At 36.8% G+C, this 20,778-nt stretch overlaps 1 protein-coding gene across 1 annotated transcript in view; it reads right to left on the bottom strand.

Annotated features, from left to right (window-relative positions):
• Nucleotides 1-5,823: 5,823 nt before the first annotated feature.
• Nucleotides 5,824-20,778, bottom strand: part of LOC149789088 (slowpoke-binding protein-like) — a 97,981-nt gene continuing 83,026 nt past the window's right edge. Inside the window, exons 11-14 of the mRNA XM_089975284.1 lie at nt 18,900-18,953; nt 17,930-17,995; nt 15,696-15,760; nt 5,824-9,344 (exon numbers count right to left, since the gene is read on the bottom strand). Of these exons, the coding sequence (XP_089831410.1) occupies nt 8,999-9,344; nt 15,696-15,760; nt 17,930-17,995; nt 18,900-18,953 (531 nt within the window). The 3' untranslated portion in view covers nt 5,824-8,998. The remainder of the gene's footprint in view (nt 9,345-15,695; nt 15,761-17,929; nt 17,996-18,899; nt 18,954-20,778) is intronic.

Raw genomic sequence — 20,778 nt, 5'->3', positions numbered from 1 at the left:
GTCCGTCAGATCCCGCCCCACTGGGTCAAGCCGTGTGGTTGAGGGATAGCCAGCCGTACGTAACAGTCATGGTGATGGGAAGGTCGGAAGTGGAGCTACAGGTAAGGATTCCACTCACCGACCCGGACGGGCTTCAACCACGGACAAGGGCTTTGCAGGATGGCGAGATCCGTCGACGTGCTACAACTGCAAGCGCCCAGGGCATTTTGCCAAGGATTGTCTCATGGGCAGGCCGACCCAGGTAAATGATGTTGCCAAGGAGAAACGTGGGACCTAGACGATCTGTAAACCAGGAAACCTCTTCTCGGCCACCGTCAATGGGAAAGACGCCACTATATTGTACGACACTGGGTGTAGTTATCCTGCTCATGTGAACAACAAGTACGTAAAGCCTGAGGACTATAAAGGAGAGGTAATCGAGTTCCAGTATGCCAACAGCACTAGTGATGCGTTATCAATTGTCGTCATTGACCTCGATGAGCCGTTCGTAAAAGGGAAAATCGAAGCCGCGTGCTTGTCTGGGTTGTCACACGACGTCAGATTGGGATGTCGTTATGTTATCTCTACCTAAACCAGCAATCTGTACAACTGTACCGGTGAGTGCTGTGGAAACCAGGTTCTAGAGTCGGCAGGCGAGGTCGACGTCAGCGGAAGTTATGTCGTCGCCAGTTGGTAACCTACTTTCAGCCCAGTTGCAAGAAGACGCAACTCTGGCGCAGTTTCATAAACACGTTGCAGAAGAAGGAGAAAAGAACTCCAATGGCGAGGTTATAGTTATGTACAAAAAGGGGATCTTATACCGCCACGCCAGGAAAGGACATGAGCACTTCAAACAAGTCGTCGCGCCCAAAGCGAAGCGATGCGAAGTGTTGAAGCTCTAGCAAGAAAGTCTCATGGGAGAACACATGAAGATTTTCCGTCTTGTCAAAGGATTCTACTGCCCAGGGGTCCAGGGAGATGTTAAGCGATTTTGTACCTCCTGTAACAAGTGTCAAAGACTGGCACCGAAAAGAGTGCATCGACCCGTTTCTTATCGATGAACAATTCCGACGTGTCGTGATGGATTTAATCGGACCGATAAAATCCGTCTCCGCTCAAGCAAAAAACAACATATTTTAGCGGTCGTTGACACACGCTATCTGGCGGTTGTCGAGTTTCGCAATATCGATTCGGAAACCGCTGCTAAAGCTTTGCTTGGGATTTGGTAGCGAGTCCGAGTGCCCGACGAGATTCTGACCGAACAGGACATGCAATTCAAGAGTCGCGTGATGGAGGAGGTGAACCGACTGATGTTGACTAAGCACCTCACTACCACTCCGTATTAACCCCAGTGCAACGCACTGGTCAAACGATTTAACGGGACAAAAAAGAACACCTTAAGAAGCTGTATGAAGGCCGTCCCAAGGATTGTGTTCGGTATACTCCTGCCATGCTATTTTTATATCGGTAAGTGCCGCAAGCGAGTTTGGGGTTTTCCTCCTTTGAACTTCTATATGGGAGGACCGTACAAGATTCCATTGCTGTACTGAGGCAGTTGTGAAATACCTATAATTTCGTACCGGACTTTAGCAAAGGAGAATATCAAGCAGGCTAAGTCTTGTCAGGCGAGAGACTACAACAAACGCTCTAAACGACGCCACAGGATGAGGTAGGAGACAATGTGTCCTTGTTGTTGCCCCAAGAACACAAGCTATAAATTTCGTGGAGAGGGCCGTACGTTGTAACCGAGAAGGTTGGGGTGGGGTTAAACCTACCAGATACGGCTACCGACTAAGGAGAAACTTTACCTCGCCAATTTCCTTATGAAATATAGAAAACGAGAGCCCACTAACGATTCCGTTGTTGCCACGATCGTCACCGACGACACCGAAGGCGACATGGAGAACGTGAACACCGTTCCTAGCAACGGAGTGTTGAAACCTTTTTCTCTTGGAAGCACTCGAGTCAGAGTTGGTGCATAATATCGGCTTTTTGATTGTTCTTGAATGCTTTCGACTTAGGATTCTCAGTGATGTCTGCTTTCAGTATGGGTACATCTTGGAGTGGTGACTGACGGACTTATCTTTACCCTTGCCTAAAAGCATTTTCTCCTCGTTCCGAGTGTGTTATAAAGTGAATGCTCTTGAGGGTAGTCATTCATAAAGACAAGCATCTTGGCCATATTGCAGTATATATAAGAAACGGACTGTGTCCGTGTTCAGCAGGTGCGTTTTTCCACCGTAGCGCGCTTTGGGCTGACTGCTGTACACGTCTTATACCAGGTGCTAACTCAGGTTAAGAAGCACCTGCCACATATACACTGGGCATTTGAGCTTCAGGATGGCTTTTGTGGAATGAACAGCAACAAAGATGCAGCCCAAGATCTTTCGCGAGTGAAAATTTGGGTCGGCGATCCGGGGTAGCAACCTGTCATCCTTGTCCTCAGGCCACATAAGATCCATTCAAAATTTCTTCTTTAGGTTCTCTATCATCTTTGCGAAGAGTTTTTCATCGTTTTGAGGAAGTACTTTATTTTAATAAAAAAATCTCTTACTTTGCCTTATTTGTCTGATCTAAGTTTAGCTGTATTGACGGAACCATTCGTGCACTTTGGTCAAGCTCCATCACACAGTGAAACTTAGTGATGTGCACCCTTAGCCTAATGTACTGATGGCGGTTTCTGTAATGGATTAATACATGGTTCTCTTTTATGCATATGATAGGGACTAGCTTTGTGCTTTCAATTAACTTGCCCCCCCCCCCCCCCCCCCCCCGTCTAAGTATCGCTCACTACAGCATGCTGATAGTTACTGAGCCTAACCTCTAGAATACTTGTGACCACTGAAGCCTGTGGATAGTCACTGTGTGTCATGAAGCTCTGTTGGGTACTTCAGGTCGACCTCTACTGTAATGGTTCGGGTGGGTCAACCCACTTAATGCCGCCAGCTGGTAGGCTCAACATCATAATCCAAACATATATGCTATGTCGAAGGAAGGATAATCAAGTTTTTTGGCATTTGCTGTCATAGTCTGGATACATTTTGTTGTTACACTGTTGCTTGCCACTGGCACACAATCACGATGTTACCATGAATGTCCTTCTCAATAAACAGCTTTTTGTTGATGTCTGCCAGCAGTTAGACTTTGTACCTGTAATCTTCAGAAGTGAGTCCTAAGTCATTTATGATGCAATATGCATACTTTTTTTAGGTAGAGGTCATAGTATATATTGTCACGAAGACAATGTCAGTGTTAATCACTGTTTGCCTTGCTGTGGAGAAAAAATGCCTCTTCCAGTAGGTTATGTACCAGATTTGCCAGGCTGATGTTTATAAAATGGAAACTGTCAATAAACTGTAGCTGTCGTAGTGAGAACTTCACATACTTCTCTGTGTTGTTTGGGAAGGTCCAAATTTTCCAGACAAGTCTTAAAAGCTGCCCATTGTAGCCATGAAAATTTGTGCAACACAACTGGCACTTTGTGTCACAGGATTATATTCACAGCTTGTGGCTACATTAGCTGTCAGGTATGCCAAAGTACTTGCAAATAATATGACAATGGTCTAACAACCTAACATTACCTAGTCGTTGTCAAAGATACTGCAATTTGTTGCTTCCCTAGAAAGCTTGACATCATCTCCATCAACTGAAATCTCAGCAGGCACATACCCATCCCACCCTATTTTGTATGTATTTTTTAGAATGGTGGCATTAACTTGTGCGACCAGATGCTTCATCTCATCAATGTGCTGTGTTATAAAACTGGGCCATCACCTTAATGCTGTCTGCCAGCTCAGCTTTTTCACTGTATGTGGTACTCAGGCTTGGTAAAGCCTTTTTCCAGCTGTGCTGTTGACATGAGGCTAAACTTCAGGCCATCTAGTATCATCATTTTCCTCACTGAGGACACCTTGTGTACCATGCATCATAGCTCTGTGCTTTTCTGGCACATTGGTGTGTGTGAATGGCTTTCGAATTACTGTGCCAGCAATGGCTTCACCCTTTTTCTCTACGAAAGTGGACAACTGCCTGCACTATTTAATTCAGAGCTTGGCAGCACTTTTCTTCTTCCTTTAAGGAGTAACATGTGCAGTGACATCTTTGTTGGTTATGAATTATCCTGCTGTGCATTCTGCTCAGTTGTCAATGGAATATTAATCCTATACCTTACTGGAACTGGTTGTGGGATCAGAACAAATGGTTCAACCTTGCAACTAAGAACTGGAACTGGCTGTGTGGTCTGAAATGTCTGCTTAACTTTGTATCTAACTGCTGAAATTTGATTTTGGGGCTGTGGGGCTTATGAGCCTTTCTTGCCATCAGTATGCACTTTGTGTTATACGCCCTCTTCCAAGCCACTCATTCAAATGTGTAAGAGTATACATAGTGTTGTGTCACATGGTTCATAACAGTTTGTCTAGTTTGTGAGGACTCAAGCTCATCACTGACCCTGTTAAATTGTCTCTGTACCTTCTCTATTCTCCTCAGGCTTCTTGCCATATAATTACTACCAAAATGTATACATATCTGATGACTGGCCTGATTCCCCCACACCACACTTTCAACACGACTGAACTTTACTTCCCCACCTAATTTGGATGCCACAATACTCATTTGCACATTTTTTCTATATAACTCTCTGGTCTTTGTTATGCACATATGTTTTTACCATAACAAAACACATATAAAAGAATATTATCACTCACCAAGTACTTACAACAAGACACATTCAGTCATTTTTGTATTGTTACAAGAAACATGCACAGACAACAGTAGGCCCATCACCACATCTGGCAAGCCAGGTAGGCCAACAAATGTGTAGGTCTGATAGGCCATCATGTGAAAATTATGACAAGATGACTTTGGCATGCATACTTCAGATCATCAAAGGAACTCTGGTCATGAAATAACTAAAAGTGATAAAAAATAAACAGAGATGAATGCATCCATTCAACTCTTTCATATGCAGAGACATGATATCAAAGCAATGCAGATGCACATGTTCATTCCATTTCTGCAAATCATAAATGTACAACAGTCCTGTCAATGGTACATTTTATGATGGCTCCATAATATCAAGAAATGAAATAATTACAATTATATGTCTACACCAAGAGAATGGACCTGCAGTGGTCCGGGTGGCTATTGAACCTATGGCCTTTAAAAGTCTGACACTCTAACAATTGGATGTATCAGCTCCCAAGGAGCTTAATCTAGAACAAAAGTTTCAAGTCATAATGACCCTGACCTTCGATATGTTTAACCCAAGTAAATAGACCTCTATTTAATCTTAAGTACAAGACCTCCACTAAATTTGGTAAATGGTCTAGAATTATAGTTAATATAGGAAAACCATTTATCTTTCTGCTACAAGATTCTTGACCAGTGACCTTTTGAACATCAAATCAACAGACTTTTTCTAACCTAAAGAGCAAGCCATCAACAAACAATGGGGAAGATATATGGTCAAGTACTGAAGCTTTTGAGCAGAAATATTTGTTTAATTTATTTTCCAGCCATAGCGATCTTGATATATGACCACAAAATCAATAGTGCAAACCATTCCAAAAGCATAGTCCATGGCTGGGCTGTAGAACTGAAGTTGTTAACCAGCAATCAGTTCTTTTTTCACATTGGCAATGTCCTTTGACATTTTGAATCCAAAATCAATGGGCTTCTTCCCTGTCTGATGTACAAACAACCCACAAAGTTCAGCAAAGGCAGGTTATGTAAAACAAGTTATAGTGCAGAAATGTAAAAGGCACTTGACTGATGGACAATGTCATGACATTATATTATATGCCTTTGGCTGGGTTATATAAAAGTAAGTGGTATTAATAAGTGTTGTGTTTTTTTCATTTGTATTTTTAATGTGTCAACATATTTCATAAACAACAGTAATCAGCAAACACAAATGTGAATACCAGTAAATGTATTGAAAGTTATTCTTGTAAACTACACTGCACTAACAATATTCTGTTAAAATACTTGACAACACCCAAAACTGACACTCTTCCAAATAACAAAATTAAATCTATATAAAAGCGCAGCTATTTCTATGCTGTCCACTACACTGGAACTCAATAATCAGTGAACCAATTAGTTATGAAAGAATAGGGGTTTTACGTTCAGATTAGGATAAGAAAACATAGCTAATACATACATACACACATACTTTATAGCACCTAAAGAATTTGTCCCATGTATATTTTGAACAAGCCTATGCTTTCTACTGTAGGATATATGATGATATACATAAAATATGATTAATATAGCTTAAATCATAATGAAAAAAAGATGTTGTGAAATGTTTCTGAGCAATGAATGTAAACTACAACTCAAAAAAGACAGCTTAATATGTAAGTGCAGTGACTTAATGAAATACAGCCCTCTCAATGGTCAATCAAAAATTATGCATTATGCCTGCTTATCATTTTTTTTTCATTTGACCAATGAGAGGGCAGTATTTCATTCAGTGCATTGTACTTGCATATTAAGCATGCGTGATCATGCCCATGTTGAGCGGTAGCATCAGACAATTGTATGGCATTCAAAAAAGATAGTAAGTCAAATTTTTTGTAGGCATACACAAGCTGAAAGCCTGAATTAAACGTCAAATTTAGTATGCTATGTGAATTGTAGCTTACAATATCAGTGCTAATTTTTAAATAGGTCATGCAAGAGAAATGTCTGCCTTTGTAGTGGTATATACTACACGTGTGATTTGTCGGTAAATTGTAAGCAGCAATATGAGACCTTGTGCAACAGTTGCTAAACAACAAGTGCCATACAGAAGCATAATGTTGGGGGAAAAACAAAATAGCAGCAAACAATTATTTGTATTTTGTTGTTTTTTAAATGACCATAACAATTGTTCCTAAGATCACCTGCATGTTTCACAATCTTTTCTGACACTACCCTATCTTACTATACAAATGGTTAATGACTTGTGGGTAGTGAAGAGGAAGATTGAAGAGGCTAATAATAGACAACTTAGAGCAAGCTCAAAGTGAATGCCTTGTTGATGAAATCTGCTAATATGAAGACAGAAAGGAAAAAGCTTGTAATTATGTGGATTAAATAATCATGTTGGGTATTTATTGAAGTGTAAATTCTTACCTAATCACACACAAAGCTAACAAAAAGTCCTTTTTAACTTTATTTTCTTGGCGAGTAATTAGGTACAATTTACACGTCAATAAATGATCACTTAATCCTGTAAGACAAGTGAGTGGTGTTATGAGATTTGCAACCATACATGCCATGTGACCAAAAAATTATTGTAAGGAACAATGTTATACAGTGATGGATTGCTGTACAGGTACTTGGTATTATATTATGGATTGCAGGAGATTTTAGCACTGCATAATTTGACAAAGTCAGTACCAAAATGAGAAATGGGACACTTATCAAAAAAATATTCCTTAGATATATAGTTATATATCCAAAATGTTGCTTCATGCATACAACCATAAGGATTATACAATTTTATTCAATTATGTAACATCATGCAGTAGTCAAACATAATGTTTCAGATGTCAAACAATATTCCAACAGTCAAGCATAATATTTCCATTGTCAATCAACACATTTTAATACAATTTCAATAAATAATTTTCCTTATAGTATGAGTTTTATGGTGAGTATATAGTGTTGATTAGAAAAACAATGTTACTAATACAATGCTGAAAAATGATACTACACCTAAAACATTATTTTATGATTCTTTCTGCATAGTAAATGCCTACTGGAAATATACTGACAAGCTAAGTCACTCATGGTCACTGGCCACTGGATATCTACTGGTATGCTAGGTCACCCATGGTCACTGGCCACTGGATATCTACTGTTATGCAAGGTCACCCCTGCCATGGGCTAATGGATATCTACTGTTATGCTAGGCCATCATACCTTTTGCATTGTCAGTGGCTACTGGATGTCTGTCGTACTAGACTACAAATGGTTATCAGCTACTGTATATCTACTTTTATCCTCCATTACCCATGGTCATTGGCTACTGGATGTCTACTGTTATGTTAGGCCACCAATGATCATTGGCTACTGGATGTCTACTGTTATTCTAGGCCACCCATGATCATTGGCTGCTGAATGACTACTGTTTTTCTAGGCCACTCATGATCATTGGCTACTGGATGTCTACTGTTATTCTAGGCCACCCATGATCATTGGCTGCTGAATGACTACTGTTTTTCTAGGCCACTCATGATCATTGGCTACTGGATGTCTGTTATTCTAGGCCACCCATGATCACTGGCTGCTGAATGACTACTGTTTTTCTAGGCCACTCATGATCATTGGCTACTGGATGTCTACTGTTATGTTAGGCCACCAAAGTGTAATCCTGAGTAAGAGAGGCAATTCTTATAAGCGCACAGCCATACTCTGGACAAGTCCACTAGCAAGGGATGTTATAGTTCTTAAAGTTGCATGATATAATGCATGCTTTCATTTCAACATGTGCTCTGTCTGTGATGTATACCATGCACCATAATGCAAAAGTTATTATATCTACTATATTTGTATACCAGCTACGCAACTGTCAGACTGCCTTGGTTGTGTATCATTCTCTTCATGTGATGAGTCATTTTTTTAAGGTTTCACAGTTTTCACATCAATATAATTTTGAAATGCTAACTAAAAACACACATATTCAACTCCCTTTGTAGTCTGATGAGTCCAATGATTTTTTTAAATAAAAGCAAAAAGCACCAATCAAAATTCACTAAACAAGACAATAAGGTAATTTCATAATAATATTTATCTCACTGTATCAAAATACATGTCTAGAGATACTGTCATTATTTTAGTTCAATGTACTGAAAATGATAATAAATGTCTCAAATGATCAAAATCAACTTTATTTGTGTGCATAATATCACCTATCCCCTTTTACGTAATTATCATTTACTTTACAAAAAAAGCAACAAAAATAACAAGGAACACAAATGGCATTACATGCATTGTGTTTTAACAATTAGGTTTAGTTCTTTAATATGATCTAAATTCTAGGTGCACTCTTGTCATTTGTGATTGTTTTCTTCAATTGTGTCCCTCTCTTGATGTCACCCAAGAGGGCCGACCTCCCCTCCCCAACAGAGGGTACAGATGAGGGACTGGGGGAATATGCTGTTGGGGCTTGGCCAGGAGGAACAGGTGAGACCTGAACAGAAGTAATACCAGAGTAGAGAGATGGGACCTGGAAAGTGGGAATGCCAGGGGGTGGAGGGGGAGGGGGAGGAGGTGGAGGTGGGGGTGCACCCTGGGATGGACCACTGGAAGTCTCAGTTGAAACTGACATTTTCCTGGATTTCAATGCTGATTTACTTTGGTCTGTCTTGGACTTTCTGTAAAATGAAAAACATTCATAGTGGCATAACAACTGTTTGACATGGATATTACCGCATCTAAAAACATAAATAACAGCTGTTTATATCATGGATAATACTGCATCTAAAAACATAAATAACAGCTGTTTATCATGGATAATACTGCATCTAAAAACATAAATAACAGCTGTTTATCATGGTTAATACCGCATCTAAAAACATAAATAACAGTGTTTATCATGGATAATACTCCAATCAAACACATAAATAACAGCCCCATCACAGTACTAACAAACAGGTCAGTAATGTTTTGGATGTGGTAAGATACAGACATTGTAGAATATTCTTATCTGCTCCGGCTCCTGAGAGATAAAATTTAGTTTTGTGATCAGGTGTTGGTCCTATATTACTTAATACTCTGCTTGTTACATGTTAGTGCTGGACTGTTCATTTCTGTATTGTAAATCATTGATACAGAGCATTCAAGTCCAAGAACAGATCCATATAAAATAATGGTCTAAATTAGTTCTGATCTTAAAGCTAATCTAAAATAGACATGCCCTATTGTCGACCTCTGAGAAAGGACTGAGATGAAATTAAACTTTTATGGTTACTAAAAATATCTTCTCAGTTTAGAAAACACAGTTTTGTGCCCAACAAGTTCAAAAACAAGTTCAAAGCTTTTGAAAGATTAAGAAACACATTATCTATTTCTGTCATCTGCAATCATCTAGTTAGTGCAATGTGATGTGAATATCCTTCACATAAATCTGATCACTCTGGTTATGGTAAATATAAGATTCAAGGTCATTCATTCTGGATACCAAATTTTTTTAGTAATATTTGTTTCTTAACACATTAACCCCTAGTGACGACTTTACCGGGCAGGAGGTGGTAGCCTACTGCTGAGCTCTGTAGCATTATGGTCATGCATTATACACTAAAGTGGGTGGTATTATAGAAAGGTAGACAGATGCAGCTCAACAATGATACCAAATAATCTGGAATATCTAGTTGCACTACAAAATACAGATAGAAAAACCTCATTTTTTTGGACCTGACTTTTTTTAACCCAAAATTCGCCGGTGGTCGGAATCCGATTTTGTGTTCGGATTTTAGACTTTTTGGTCTCAGATCTAAGGCAAACCAGTATTAACTGCAGACAGATGAGCCTTTGGAAAAAGTAGGATAAGATGGGCATTTGGAATAAAGAGTGGTCTCCATACAAAAATAATGGCTCCGTTTAGCAAAAAAATAAAAAAATAAAAACACAAAACCAACTTTTACCCTTCTGTTCATGCATGAGTCAAATAGCCAATGAAAAACGATGTTTCTAACACAACTAGGCAATATGTTATTGAAAGATGACCAGGGATTTGGTGTTTTCGAGTCTATTCAGAAATAGCTTTCAAAATGTGTTTCCTACTCGATTTTCAGGCGAAAATAACAAAAAGCTCCAGGGGTTAATGTGTTAAATAATACTTACCTGAACATAATACCTTAGCAGAATTACTACTACCTCACAAAGCCAGCCCTATGAGCTAAAATTACTACTACCTCGCAAAGCCAGCCCTATGAGCTAAAATTACTACTACCTCGCAAAGCCAGCCCTATGAGCTAAACTTGCTACTACCTTGCAAAGCCAGCCCTATGAGGCTAAAATTACTACTACCACACAAAGCCAGCCCTATGAGGCTAAAATTACTACTACCTCACAAAGCCAGGCCTATGAGGCTAAAATTACTACTACCTCACAAAGCCAGTCCTATGAGGCTAAAATTACTACTACCTCGCAAAGCCAGCCCTATGAGCTAAAATTACTACTACCTCGCAAAGCCAGCCCTATGAGGCTAAAATGTTTCAGCTAAACAACCAAAGATATCTGCCAACCTAGGTGACAGATAAAGTGACTTAACCTTGATACAGGGATTGGTACCAAATCCCATGAATAATTCAGTTATAACTGGATGCAGAGGGGCAAGCACTCTATATGGATGTAACTGCAGGGGTAGGTGTATATGAAGTATTAGGGAGATACATCCACTTACCCTGAAGAGACCATCTTCTGTCCCCTAAGATATGTGAAATAAATAACCTGACTGGAGAATAGACACCATATCCCTCTCTCAAAGTCTTCAGGTCACAACTTTATTAAGCTGTCAAACAACTCAGAAAGGTAACCTATTGTGCCACGGCTATAGGTCCCATCTAATCAAGTTGAGCCTTTTAGGATGAAAGATCTCTGAGATAAAAGGTAGAGAAGTGAACTAAAATCTCCACCCCATAGAATGGATAACATCAGAGAACAGTTTTGCTCCAATGCAAAGTTTGTGGTGACTGCCCGAACATCATGAGCCAAGATGCAAAGCAAACTTGCTTTGAGGTTCTTTTCTGATATGTGGAATGAATAACCCCACTTTATCAAGGACAAAAGTGTCTGTGCTGATGTCCTGTCCTTTTCCCTCTGTTAAAGGTAAAAAGAAGTGTGATCTCCATCAATGCAATGGTTTGATGTCCCACCCAGTCACATTATCCTGATACCAGGCTAACCAGTCCTAACACTAACCTCTTAATTGCTAAGTGCCTAGTGAGGCAACTGTTAGTACCATTTTTATAAATCTTTGGTATTACTCAGCCAAGGTTCAAACCTGCAACCTCATGCATCTGAGGCAGACATTCTAACTGCTAGGCCATTGAAGCATTCACTTACAAAGTGGATGATGTAATATCAATTCGAACAAAATTATGAAAGGCCAGTTGACTGCCTATACAAGTAAAATCACAAAGCACTGCCTACAGTAACTATAAAGTCCACACTAGGAATAAACTATGCAGACAAAACTTAAGTTGTATCTGACCAACAGAAACTATGCAGTAATATAACTGAGTTTTCTACAGTACACACAATACGTGCACATTAAGGCAATGTTAGCTTTAGGAAAGGACAAATGACTGCCTATACAAGTAAAATCAGTAGAGCATCATTTATATAACTACAATGTGGATGCTAAGAAGGATAGATTAATATACAGAACTTACTTGTGTGTATCAGATTATAATTGAAATTATACAGCAATGTTATGCAAGTTTTCTATATCATATACCAACCTTCACCTACTTAAATATAGCTATAGCAATGTGAGAGGATGCAATCACAACACATGCAGGTACATATCAATGATACCTAAATGTATGAGGGAGCAAAGTCATGACACTGAAAAGTATATATCGTATACTTCCCTTCAAAGAGAACATTAATCCAACTTTCTTTAAGGTGGAAAACTTCTCAAACACTTGTACGTGGATTGTATAACATTTCTGTCTATAAAGTGAGCAGAAGTATTAAGTGAAGTATTTGCATACTTGGCAACAATTTATGTATCAAGGGGATATCACTCTAACTGCCACCTAGGTGAACAGATAAATTTTAACATTTTAGCTAAAATGATTATGCCTGGAAGAGATGGATTTGCAAGGTAGTAGTAGTTTTCCTGGAGCATTATCATTAGGTAATGTATTTGAAGATGAAATAGTAAATTATAAGATTCCAGAACATTCGTTCATTCATTATACCCATGTTTGAAAGTGGGAATAAAACCGCAATTGGTCTATGGTTATTCATATCAGTGACAGCCCCCTTCTTGGGTTTGGAGTTACATTTGCTTATTTCAGTTTGTTAGGAGTGTGATGGTCTAAAATAATAACTTTGTTTAACTCAGGAAATGGAAGCATTGGAAGTAGTGACAGTGAGCAATCATAGTTTCTACGTGTATAATCAATTAATTTATTAACTCATTATGGGATTATTCTTTCAAACATAAAATTTTATAGGAAAGCTTAATAATTTTACTCACACATATTAGTGCTATAATTATTCTATGAATAAAAATTGTTTAGACCATCTACAAAATATTAAATGAAACTGCAGAGTTTGCATCATCAACCCTGGCAAATGTTGGAGGATGTAGATATGTTCAGACTCATTCATTGATAGAATCACAGAGGTGACCATTTTAAAATAGTCTTCTGATTTTTGTAGAAACAAATTAAGCACCTCAGAAATATAATCAAATTATAAATAATGCTTATACAACCAAACTTGTATGCAATAGTGTCCATCAAAAAATAAAGCAATATGTAACTCACATAAAGGGAGTAGGTAACTGTAGCTAACTTTTCTTGGAATACAGTGTGACCTCACTATAGCGCACTCCATTATAATATGAATTTGGATATAACGCAGTTGTGGTGTGGCTCCTGAAATTTCATATACATGTATTTTTCTTGTACAAAAAAATCTTTCTTAAAAGTAAGAAAAAATGTAAAAGCTTTTTTATCATTTTGGTGAAGAGATCATGTATGAATAATACAAGATGATCGTGGCGTGGCTCCTGAAATTTTGTATGTATTTTTCTCGTAGACGAAAAAGTAGTGTTTTCTTCTTAAAAGTACGAAAAATAACGCATAAAAAGTTTATTCTGGGATCGCGTAGGTCTTTGCCAATGTCGCAAATTTGGATGGTTTTTCCTTATTGGCAGCAAAATATACCATATGGCAATTTTTTTTTATTGGCGACATTGTTGACTGTTTAAACTTTTATATACAACCATTGGTTTGGAGTGCAAAAGTTCAGAGGCCACATGAAAGGAAGTTGCAAACTGGATATAATATGCACTGAAATTTATATATTGTTACATAAACAAATTGTTTGTCCATATTGACAAACCATCTAAACAGTGCATTGTTGTATTATAATCCACTTATCATCACATCTAGCATCAGTAGTGTATGTTGTGAAATATCCACTTTTTATTATTGACATTTCTGGTAATGGAGGTCAACCGGACGAGGTATTATCTCATAATTTAATTTTATCGGATTTTTGGCCGCTCGCCCGTAATTAGCATATTTACAAAGACTGACATTTGTATGTGGATGTAAAATTCCTCTTCTTTTCACTCAGAATTAAATCCTTCGGAACACTCACATTTTCTGTAATAATCCCTGTCATCAAGCCTGAACACCTGCATCTCTATCATCCGTTGACCCAGTGTTAATTTTCAGACGCAATGTGTGGAAGGCAGCATCATGCTGCTACCACAAATGTAAAAAAAATTAAAACAATAATAAAATCTACATCCTCCTTATTGGTTTATTCAAAAGGAATGGAGGGACAGAAACTAGAATAGTCCAAACGATGGCTGATTCCTTTTTAAAAATGTACCCATATAAAATAATTTGCTGAAATTTCAAAGGAAACAGATTATCTTTGAAGCACCGATTGTTTTAAAAAAAAACTTACTCATCAAATGGAGAAAAAAATTGGTCTCAATCATGCAATACAATTATTTGATGTTGCTGCCGCAGTAAGAAATGGGCATTTGTTTGGTTCTCCAAAGCTATCCTTTAGCGGTGACTTCAATAACACGTGCACCCTTCATCAAAGAAAGCCGACTACAATCTTTCAATAAAAACAAAGAACTTTTCATCAAAGATGTCAGTACCAAACTTAAATGAAAGTGATGGAATCTGATGGATTTTTTCATTTTCCAACATGACTGGAACACGGTAACTGTGCCGTGAAAGTTTTCTTTTTGTAGGGAAAATGGTTATGCTTACAAACGCTACCAACAGTGGCTTAAAACACAAACTAACTTTGACCGACTTGGGACATACTGAAAAGTAAATGTGCTTCATCATTCATTATATGATTGTGCTAGACTTTTTCAATGAATTCAGACCAATATGACCTGTGACAAAATTATTGAATATTTTAAAGCTGTGTGTGTGCATATTTTTGATGGAATCACTTGTACTGTGGATTCAATGTATGTAATGAGGTTTGCGGGTGAGTACACAGTGTTGATACTATTCATGCTACACATTAGACATGTATATATAAACATTATTTGCGTATATATGTACATGGTTCTCTAAATAAAGTAAACTATTAAATATGTCTTCTCTGTTTTGACTACAGGTGTATTTCTCATTTAATAAGCATTGATTTAAGATGGTAACTGTGCTGATGAAGCACGTATTTTACCACCCGCATTTATTACCTACACCCCTCCCCACAATTTTTTTGGGTACGTGCATAATTTTCTTCAGCTAAATGACCTGGTTGCTAATATAACACAGTTTGGTCTATAATGCGGTCGGGTTCTATGGCTCCCAGCTACTGTGTTATAGTGGGGTCACACTGTACTTGGGAAAGGTACAACAATTTTAAAATTATGTTGTAGTAACTTAAAACTGAGTCTTGAAAACTTGAAATTTGTGACAATACTCAAATCTCTCAAATAAACACAAAGTCAAAGATTAGAACTGATTTATTTTCAGAAGGAAAAAATATCCTCAGGTTCATACCTTGTAGCTGGTTTTCCCTCTTGTACCGTCTTTACCAATGATTTCATAGGGGTACTGAGTGAGATCTGTAATGCATTGGAACTATGCATGACTATATTTAGTACATCTATTTCATTCAAGTTTCTATCATTCAAGATGCTCCAGTTAAAGAATTTTAACAATGTTTGCACAATATCTTAATGAACACAGAATGACAATTTTAACAATGTTTGCACAATATCTTAATAAATGCTGAATGACAATTTTAACAGTTTGCACAATATCTTAATGAACGCTGAATGACAATTTTAACAGTGTTTGCACAATATCTTAATGAACACTGAATGACAATTTTAACAATGTTTGCACAATATCTTAATGAACACTGAATGACAATTTTAACAGTGTTTTCACAATATCTTAACGAACACTGAATGACAATTTTAACAATGTTTGCACAATATCTTAACAAACACAGAATGACAATTTTAAGCGTTTGCACAATATCTTAATGAACACTGAATGACAATTTTAACAATGTTTGCACAATATCTTAATGAACACTGAATGACAATTTTAACAATGTTTGCACAATATCTTAATGAACACAGAATGACAATTTTAACAATGTTTGCATAATATCTTAATGAACGCTGAATGACAATTTTAACAGTGTTTGCACAATATCTTAATGAACACAGAATGACAATTTTAAGTGTTTGCACAATATCTTAATGAACACTGAATGACAATTTTAACAGTGTTTGCACAATATCTTAATGAACACTGAATGACAATTTTAACAATGTTTGCATAATATATTAATGAATGCAGGTTGGCAATAATGATACTGTATATGGTAATTTAATACATTTTATATAGAGTTTATTGTCATATTATTCACCCTTATAAATTCTATATTTTTAATGAAAACTTATTATCCCTGAGAGCTTTTCCCACAAAAATTGAGTGATTCCTAGCAAAATTGTACTTCTAAGTATAAAGGACTACAACATCTTGATATGTGTATACATGAAAATAAGTATTCATGGGCCTTCAGGTAATTTTATAGGATAAATAAGCACATGTGTGTCTCAAATAAAAAACAAAATCTAAGAGGTCGATATGACTGTCTATTTAGACCATGAACATGGCTATCTATTTAGACCATGAACATGTCTGTCTATTTAGACCATGAACATGGCTGTCTATTTACATCATGAACATGGCTGTCTATTTACATCATGAGCATGGCTGTCTATTTACATCATGAACATGGCTGTCTATTTACATCATGAACATGACTGTCTATTTACATCATGAACATGGCTGTCTATTTACATCATGAACATGACTGTCTATTTACATCATGAACATGGCTGTCTATTTACATCATGAACATGACTGTCTATTTACATCATGAACATGGCTGTCTATTTAGACCATGAACATGGCTTTCTATTTACACCATGAACATGGCTGTCTATTTACACCATGAACATGGCTGTCTATTTAGACCATGAACATGGCTTTCTATTTACACCATGAACATGGCTGTCTATTTAGACCATGAACATGGCTGTCTATTTACATCATGAACATGGCTGTCTATTTACATCATGAACATGACTGTCTATTTACATCATGAACATGGCTGTCTATTTACATCATGAACATGGCTGTCTATTTACATCATGAACATGGCTGTCTATTTACATCATGAACATGACTGTCTATTTACATCATGAACATGGCTGTCTATTTACACCATGAACATGGCTTTCTATTTACACCATGAACATGGCTTTCTATTTACACCATGAACATGGCTGTCTATTTACACCATGAACATGGCTATCTATTTACACCATGAACATGGCCGTCTATTTACATGATAAACATGGCTGTTGTTTTTCTCATGATGAACATGGCTATTCCCATGATACACATGAATCTTCAAAATGGGACAGGTTTTAGCAAAAGCAGAAGACGTGAGTTATCTCCCTTGTCAATATTCGCTATTCATATTCTTGATGAACTGCATGAAAATTGTCTTTTTTATATCTCATTTTTCTTATTCTGTTTCTGTTCTAAACTTTAATCACTTTTTTAAATTTACAACAACAAAATATCAACACAGAATTAGAATTTCCTGGTTGTTGAACTTGTGAGGCAAAGTTGTATATCATCAGAATTAATGCTGACAGAAATGTTTTACTTATGTGTAAGTTGAAGAAAAAAATGGCATTACTTACTGGAGACAAATTTGAAAGCTTTAGTTCTGTGAGCTGAACCCCACTGAAGAATTCATGATCTGCAACCTGATGAAAAGAAAAAGTACATTTATGAAAGTAATGAGATTACTGGTGACTCTGAGGGTTGTAATTTATGAAAGTAATGAGATTACTGGTGACTTTGAGGGTTGTAATTTATGAAAGTAATGGGAGTATTAGTGACTTCTAGGTTTGTAGTGAAACTAATTTACCTAAGACCAAAATGGGAAAAAGTTTTTGTTTGTTTTTGTGGAATTTAACACCATTTTGCAGCACTTGACAGGCTACACATGGAAGAACCTCAGAAACCCCAGAAATACCCACCAATGTATGGGAAGCTGCTGGTAAGCTTTCTTGAGTCATGACACAGATTCATATTAACAGAGGTAAGATGTGCAGGTCATCTGTAAAGGTGAGCACCTAATACCACCTGGCCATATGGAAAAAAATATAACTATAAATATTGCTACTCATGGCTATATGTAATATGGTAATAATGCTGCTGAAAACAGAATCTTTATATTTTTCTAAATTTATTTCTATTTATGTATCACTATAGAATTTATATTAAAATCTGAAACATTTGCTTAAGTTATAATTTCATTTCGAGAAGAAATTTCTTTACTATTGTTTCAACTATGTACTACCATCAGTGAAACAATATCCAAGGGAGATAACTAGCATCTGGTCTGAACCTAAGAAAATGTAATAAAAACTTCTCCATTGATTGGTTCATGCAGCTTTAGATGTACGATTGAAAATAGTCCTATGTGCAGTTATACAACAAAACCACCACCAACAACAACAACACACCACAAAAAATAATAATTCATTAGTAAATGGAATCATACATAATTGTTCATTTTCTGTAAATATTACAAGTTCACCATGCAATCATTGGAATAACTCAGCTAATATAACTGTACCTTATGGATATTACAAAAAGAAGTACCTGTCTTATTGTAGGATATACACCATTTTCATTCTGGAATATGAAATTCAGAAGCTGAAAAAGAATGTTGAAAATACAATTATCACTTCACAAGGAATCGCCACAGGTCATGTGATTAAAATTAAGCATGAGTCTTATAAATGTGTCTAATGGCCATCTATGTATGCACTAAAAGGAAATGGTTGACTCTGCATAACCAATGGGTCTCAATCAACCTGCCCTTTTGAAATAAATAATTTGCTTTTTTTAATTAGACATGATCTTGACCTCGGACCCCACCCACCACAACCATCAAATACTTTTCTTTCTTACCATAAGTATAAAAAGCCCTATGTGAAAACCATCCATAAATTTTGGTTAAAGAACTTACTCTTGAGTTATTGTGCAAACACATTTTTTAGTCACAATGACCTTGACCTTTTATCTCTCAACCACAAAATGAACAGGTCCTTCTTATCTGAAGTGCAAGCCCTCCACAAACTTTGTTCATGGTATGTGGTTTAGAAATAAAGTTATTATGCAAAAACAACATTTCTGTTTTTAATTATTGTGTCATTAACCTTGATTTATTTACCCTAATCAATATGCTTCTTTTTCTTACCCCAAGTGTAAGCCAACCAAAACCTTATTCAGCCCCAGTGACCATTAACTTTGACCTTTTGAATCTAAAGTCAGTATGATTTTACCTTCTTTCAAGGACAAGCCATCCACAAAGTGTAATCTAGGCCTGTGATGTAGAACCAAAAGTTTTGTGTGGAATACATTTTTGTTTTCAAATCAGTAACTTTCATCTTTGATGTTTTGACACTAAAATCTTATGCCTTTTCCTAGGCGCAGGCAATCCACAAAGTCAGGTCTAAGCTAGAGAATTAACTTTATTGTGCAGAAACTATTCTTCTTCTGCTCACAGTGACCTTTACCTTGGCCCTTTTGACCCCAAAATGAGTAGAATTCTTCCTCACCCCTAACCAACAACAAAGTTACATTATGTAAAAAAGAAAGCTTTACTGTGTGGAAACAAGAAAAAGGGTAATACATATATGGATTGATAGATATATGCATGGATGGAAAGTCAAATGGATGGATGTACAGACAGATGGATGGATGGAAAGAAAGACATATAGATGGATGGAAAGACATATGTAAGGAAAGAGGTGACTGGATAGAAAGACTAATGGATTGTGGTAAAGATAAATGTATGGATGTAAAGACAGATGGATTGATGTAAAGATACATGCATAAATAGCATGACAGATGGATGGATGGAAAGAAAGTCAATACTCTGTGTGTGTGTGCGTGTGTGTGTGTGTGTGTGTGTTGCATATATGCATGTATGTATTTATTTATTGTTATGACTCAATGGTTTCAAACTAAGTCAACAGAAAGCAGCAAAAACCATGACGTTTTGCCAAATTCAACAAATGATATATTTCCCTACAATACAAAGTGAAAATTTAAAAAGAACTTACAGTTATTGTGAATTATCTCCCAAACAGTCCTAACAGTTCTATCACAAGTCCAAATGTATAAAGTTCCAACTGAATCCCTGTAGTATTCCAAATATATTCTGATGAATGTGTTGATGTGCATATAGTCTTAAACATAATAATGTGCCAATGGCCTGGAATGTGGTGATGTGTTAAGTTTTCTTATGTATCACAATAATATAATCCAAAATGTCCTTATCTGAATTTACTAAATTTTCCAAATTAATGTTCCAGTCCAAGAGTATTATTGAGCACATTGTAATTCCAGTAAATAATAATCTGAATAAATAGATCCATCAAATATAAAACTGAACACAACAATAAGAATGATTCTCTTTTGGATATTAAGGCAAGAATGAATCATTCTTAGGTAAACAATATTATATACCCCT

The sequence above is a fragment of the Sinohyriopsis cumingii genome, chromosome 11 (genome assembly GCF_028554795.1).
Source record: "Sinohyriopsis cumingii isolate HCF-2022 chromosome 11, ASM2855479v2, whole genome shotgun sequence".
Classification (NCBI taxonomy): domain Eukaryota; kingdom Metazoa; phylum Mollusca; class Bivalvia; order Unionida; family Unionidae; genus Sinohyriopsis; species Sinohyriopsis cumingii.
Note: the sequence above shows the minus strand (reverse complement) of the source record. Positions and strands in the feature narration are given on the sequence as shown.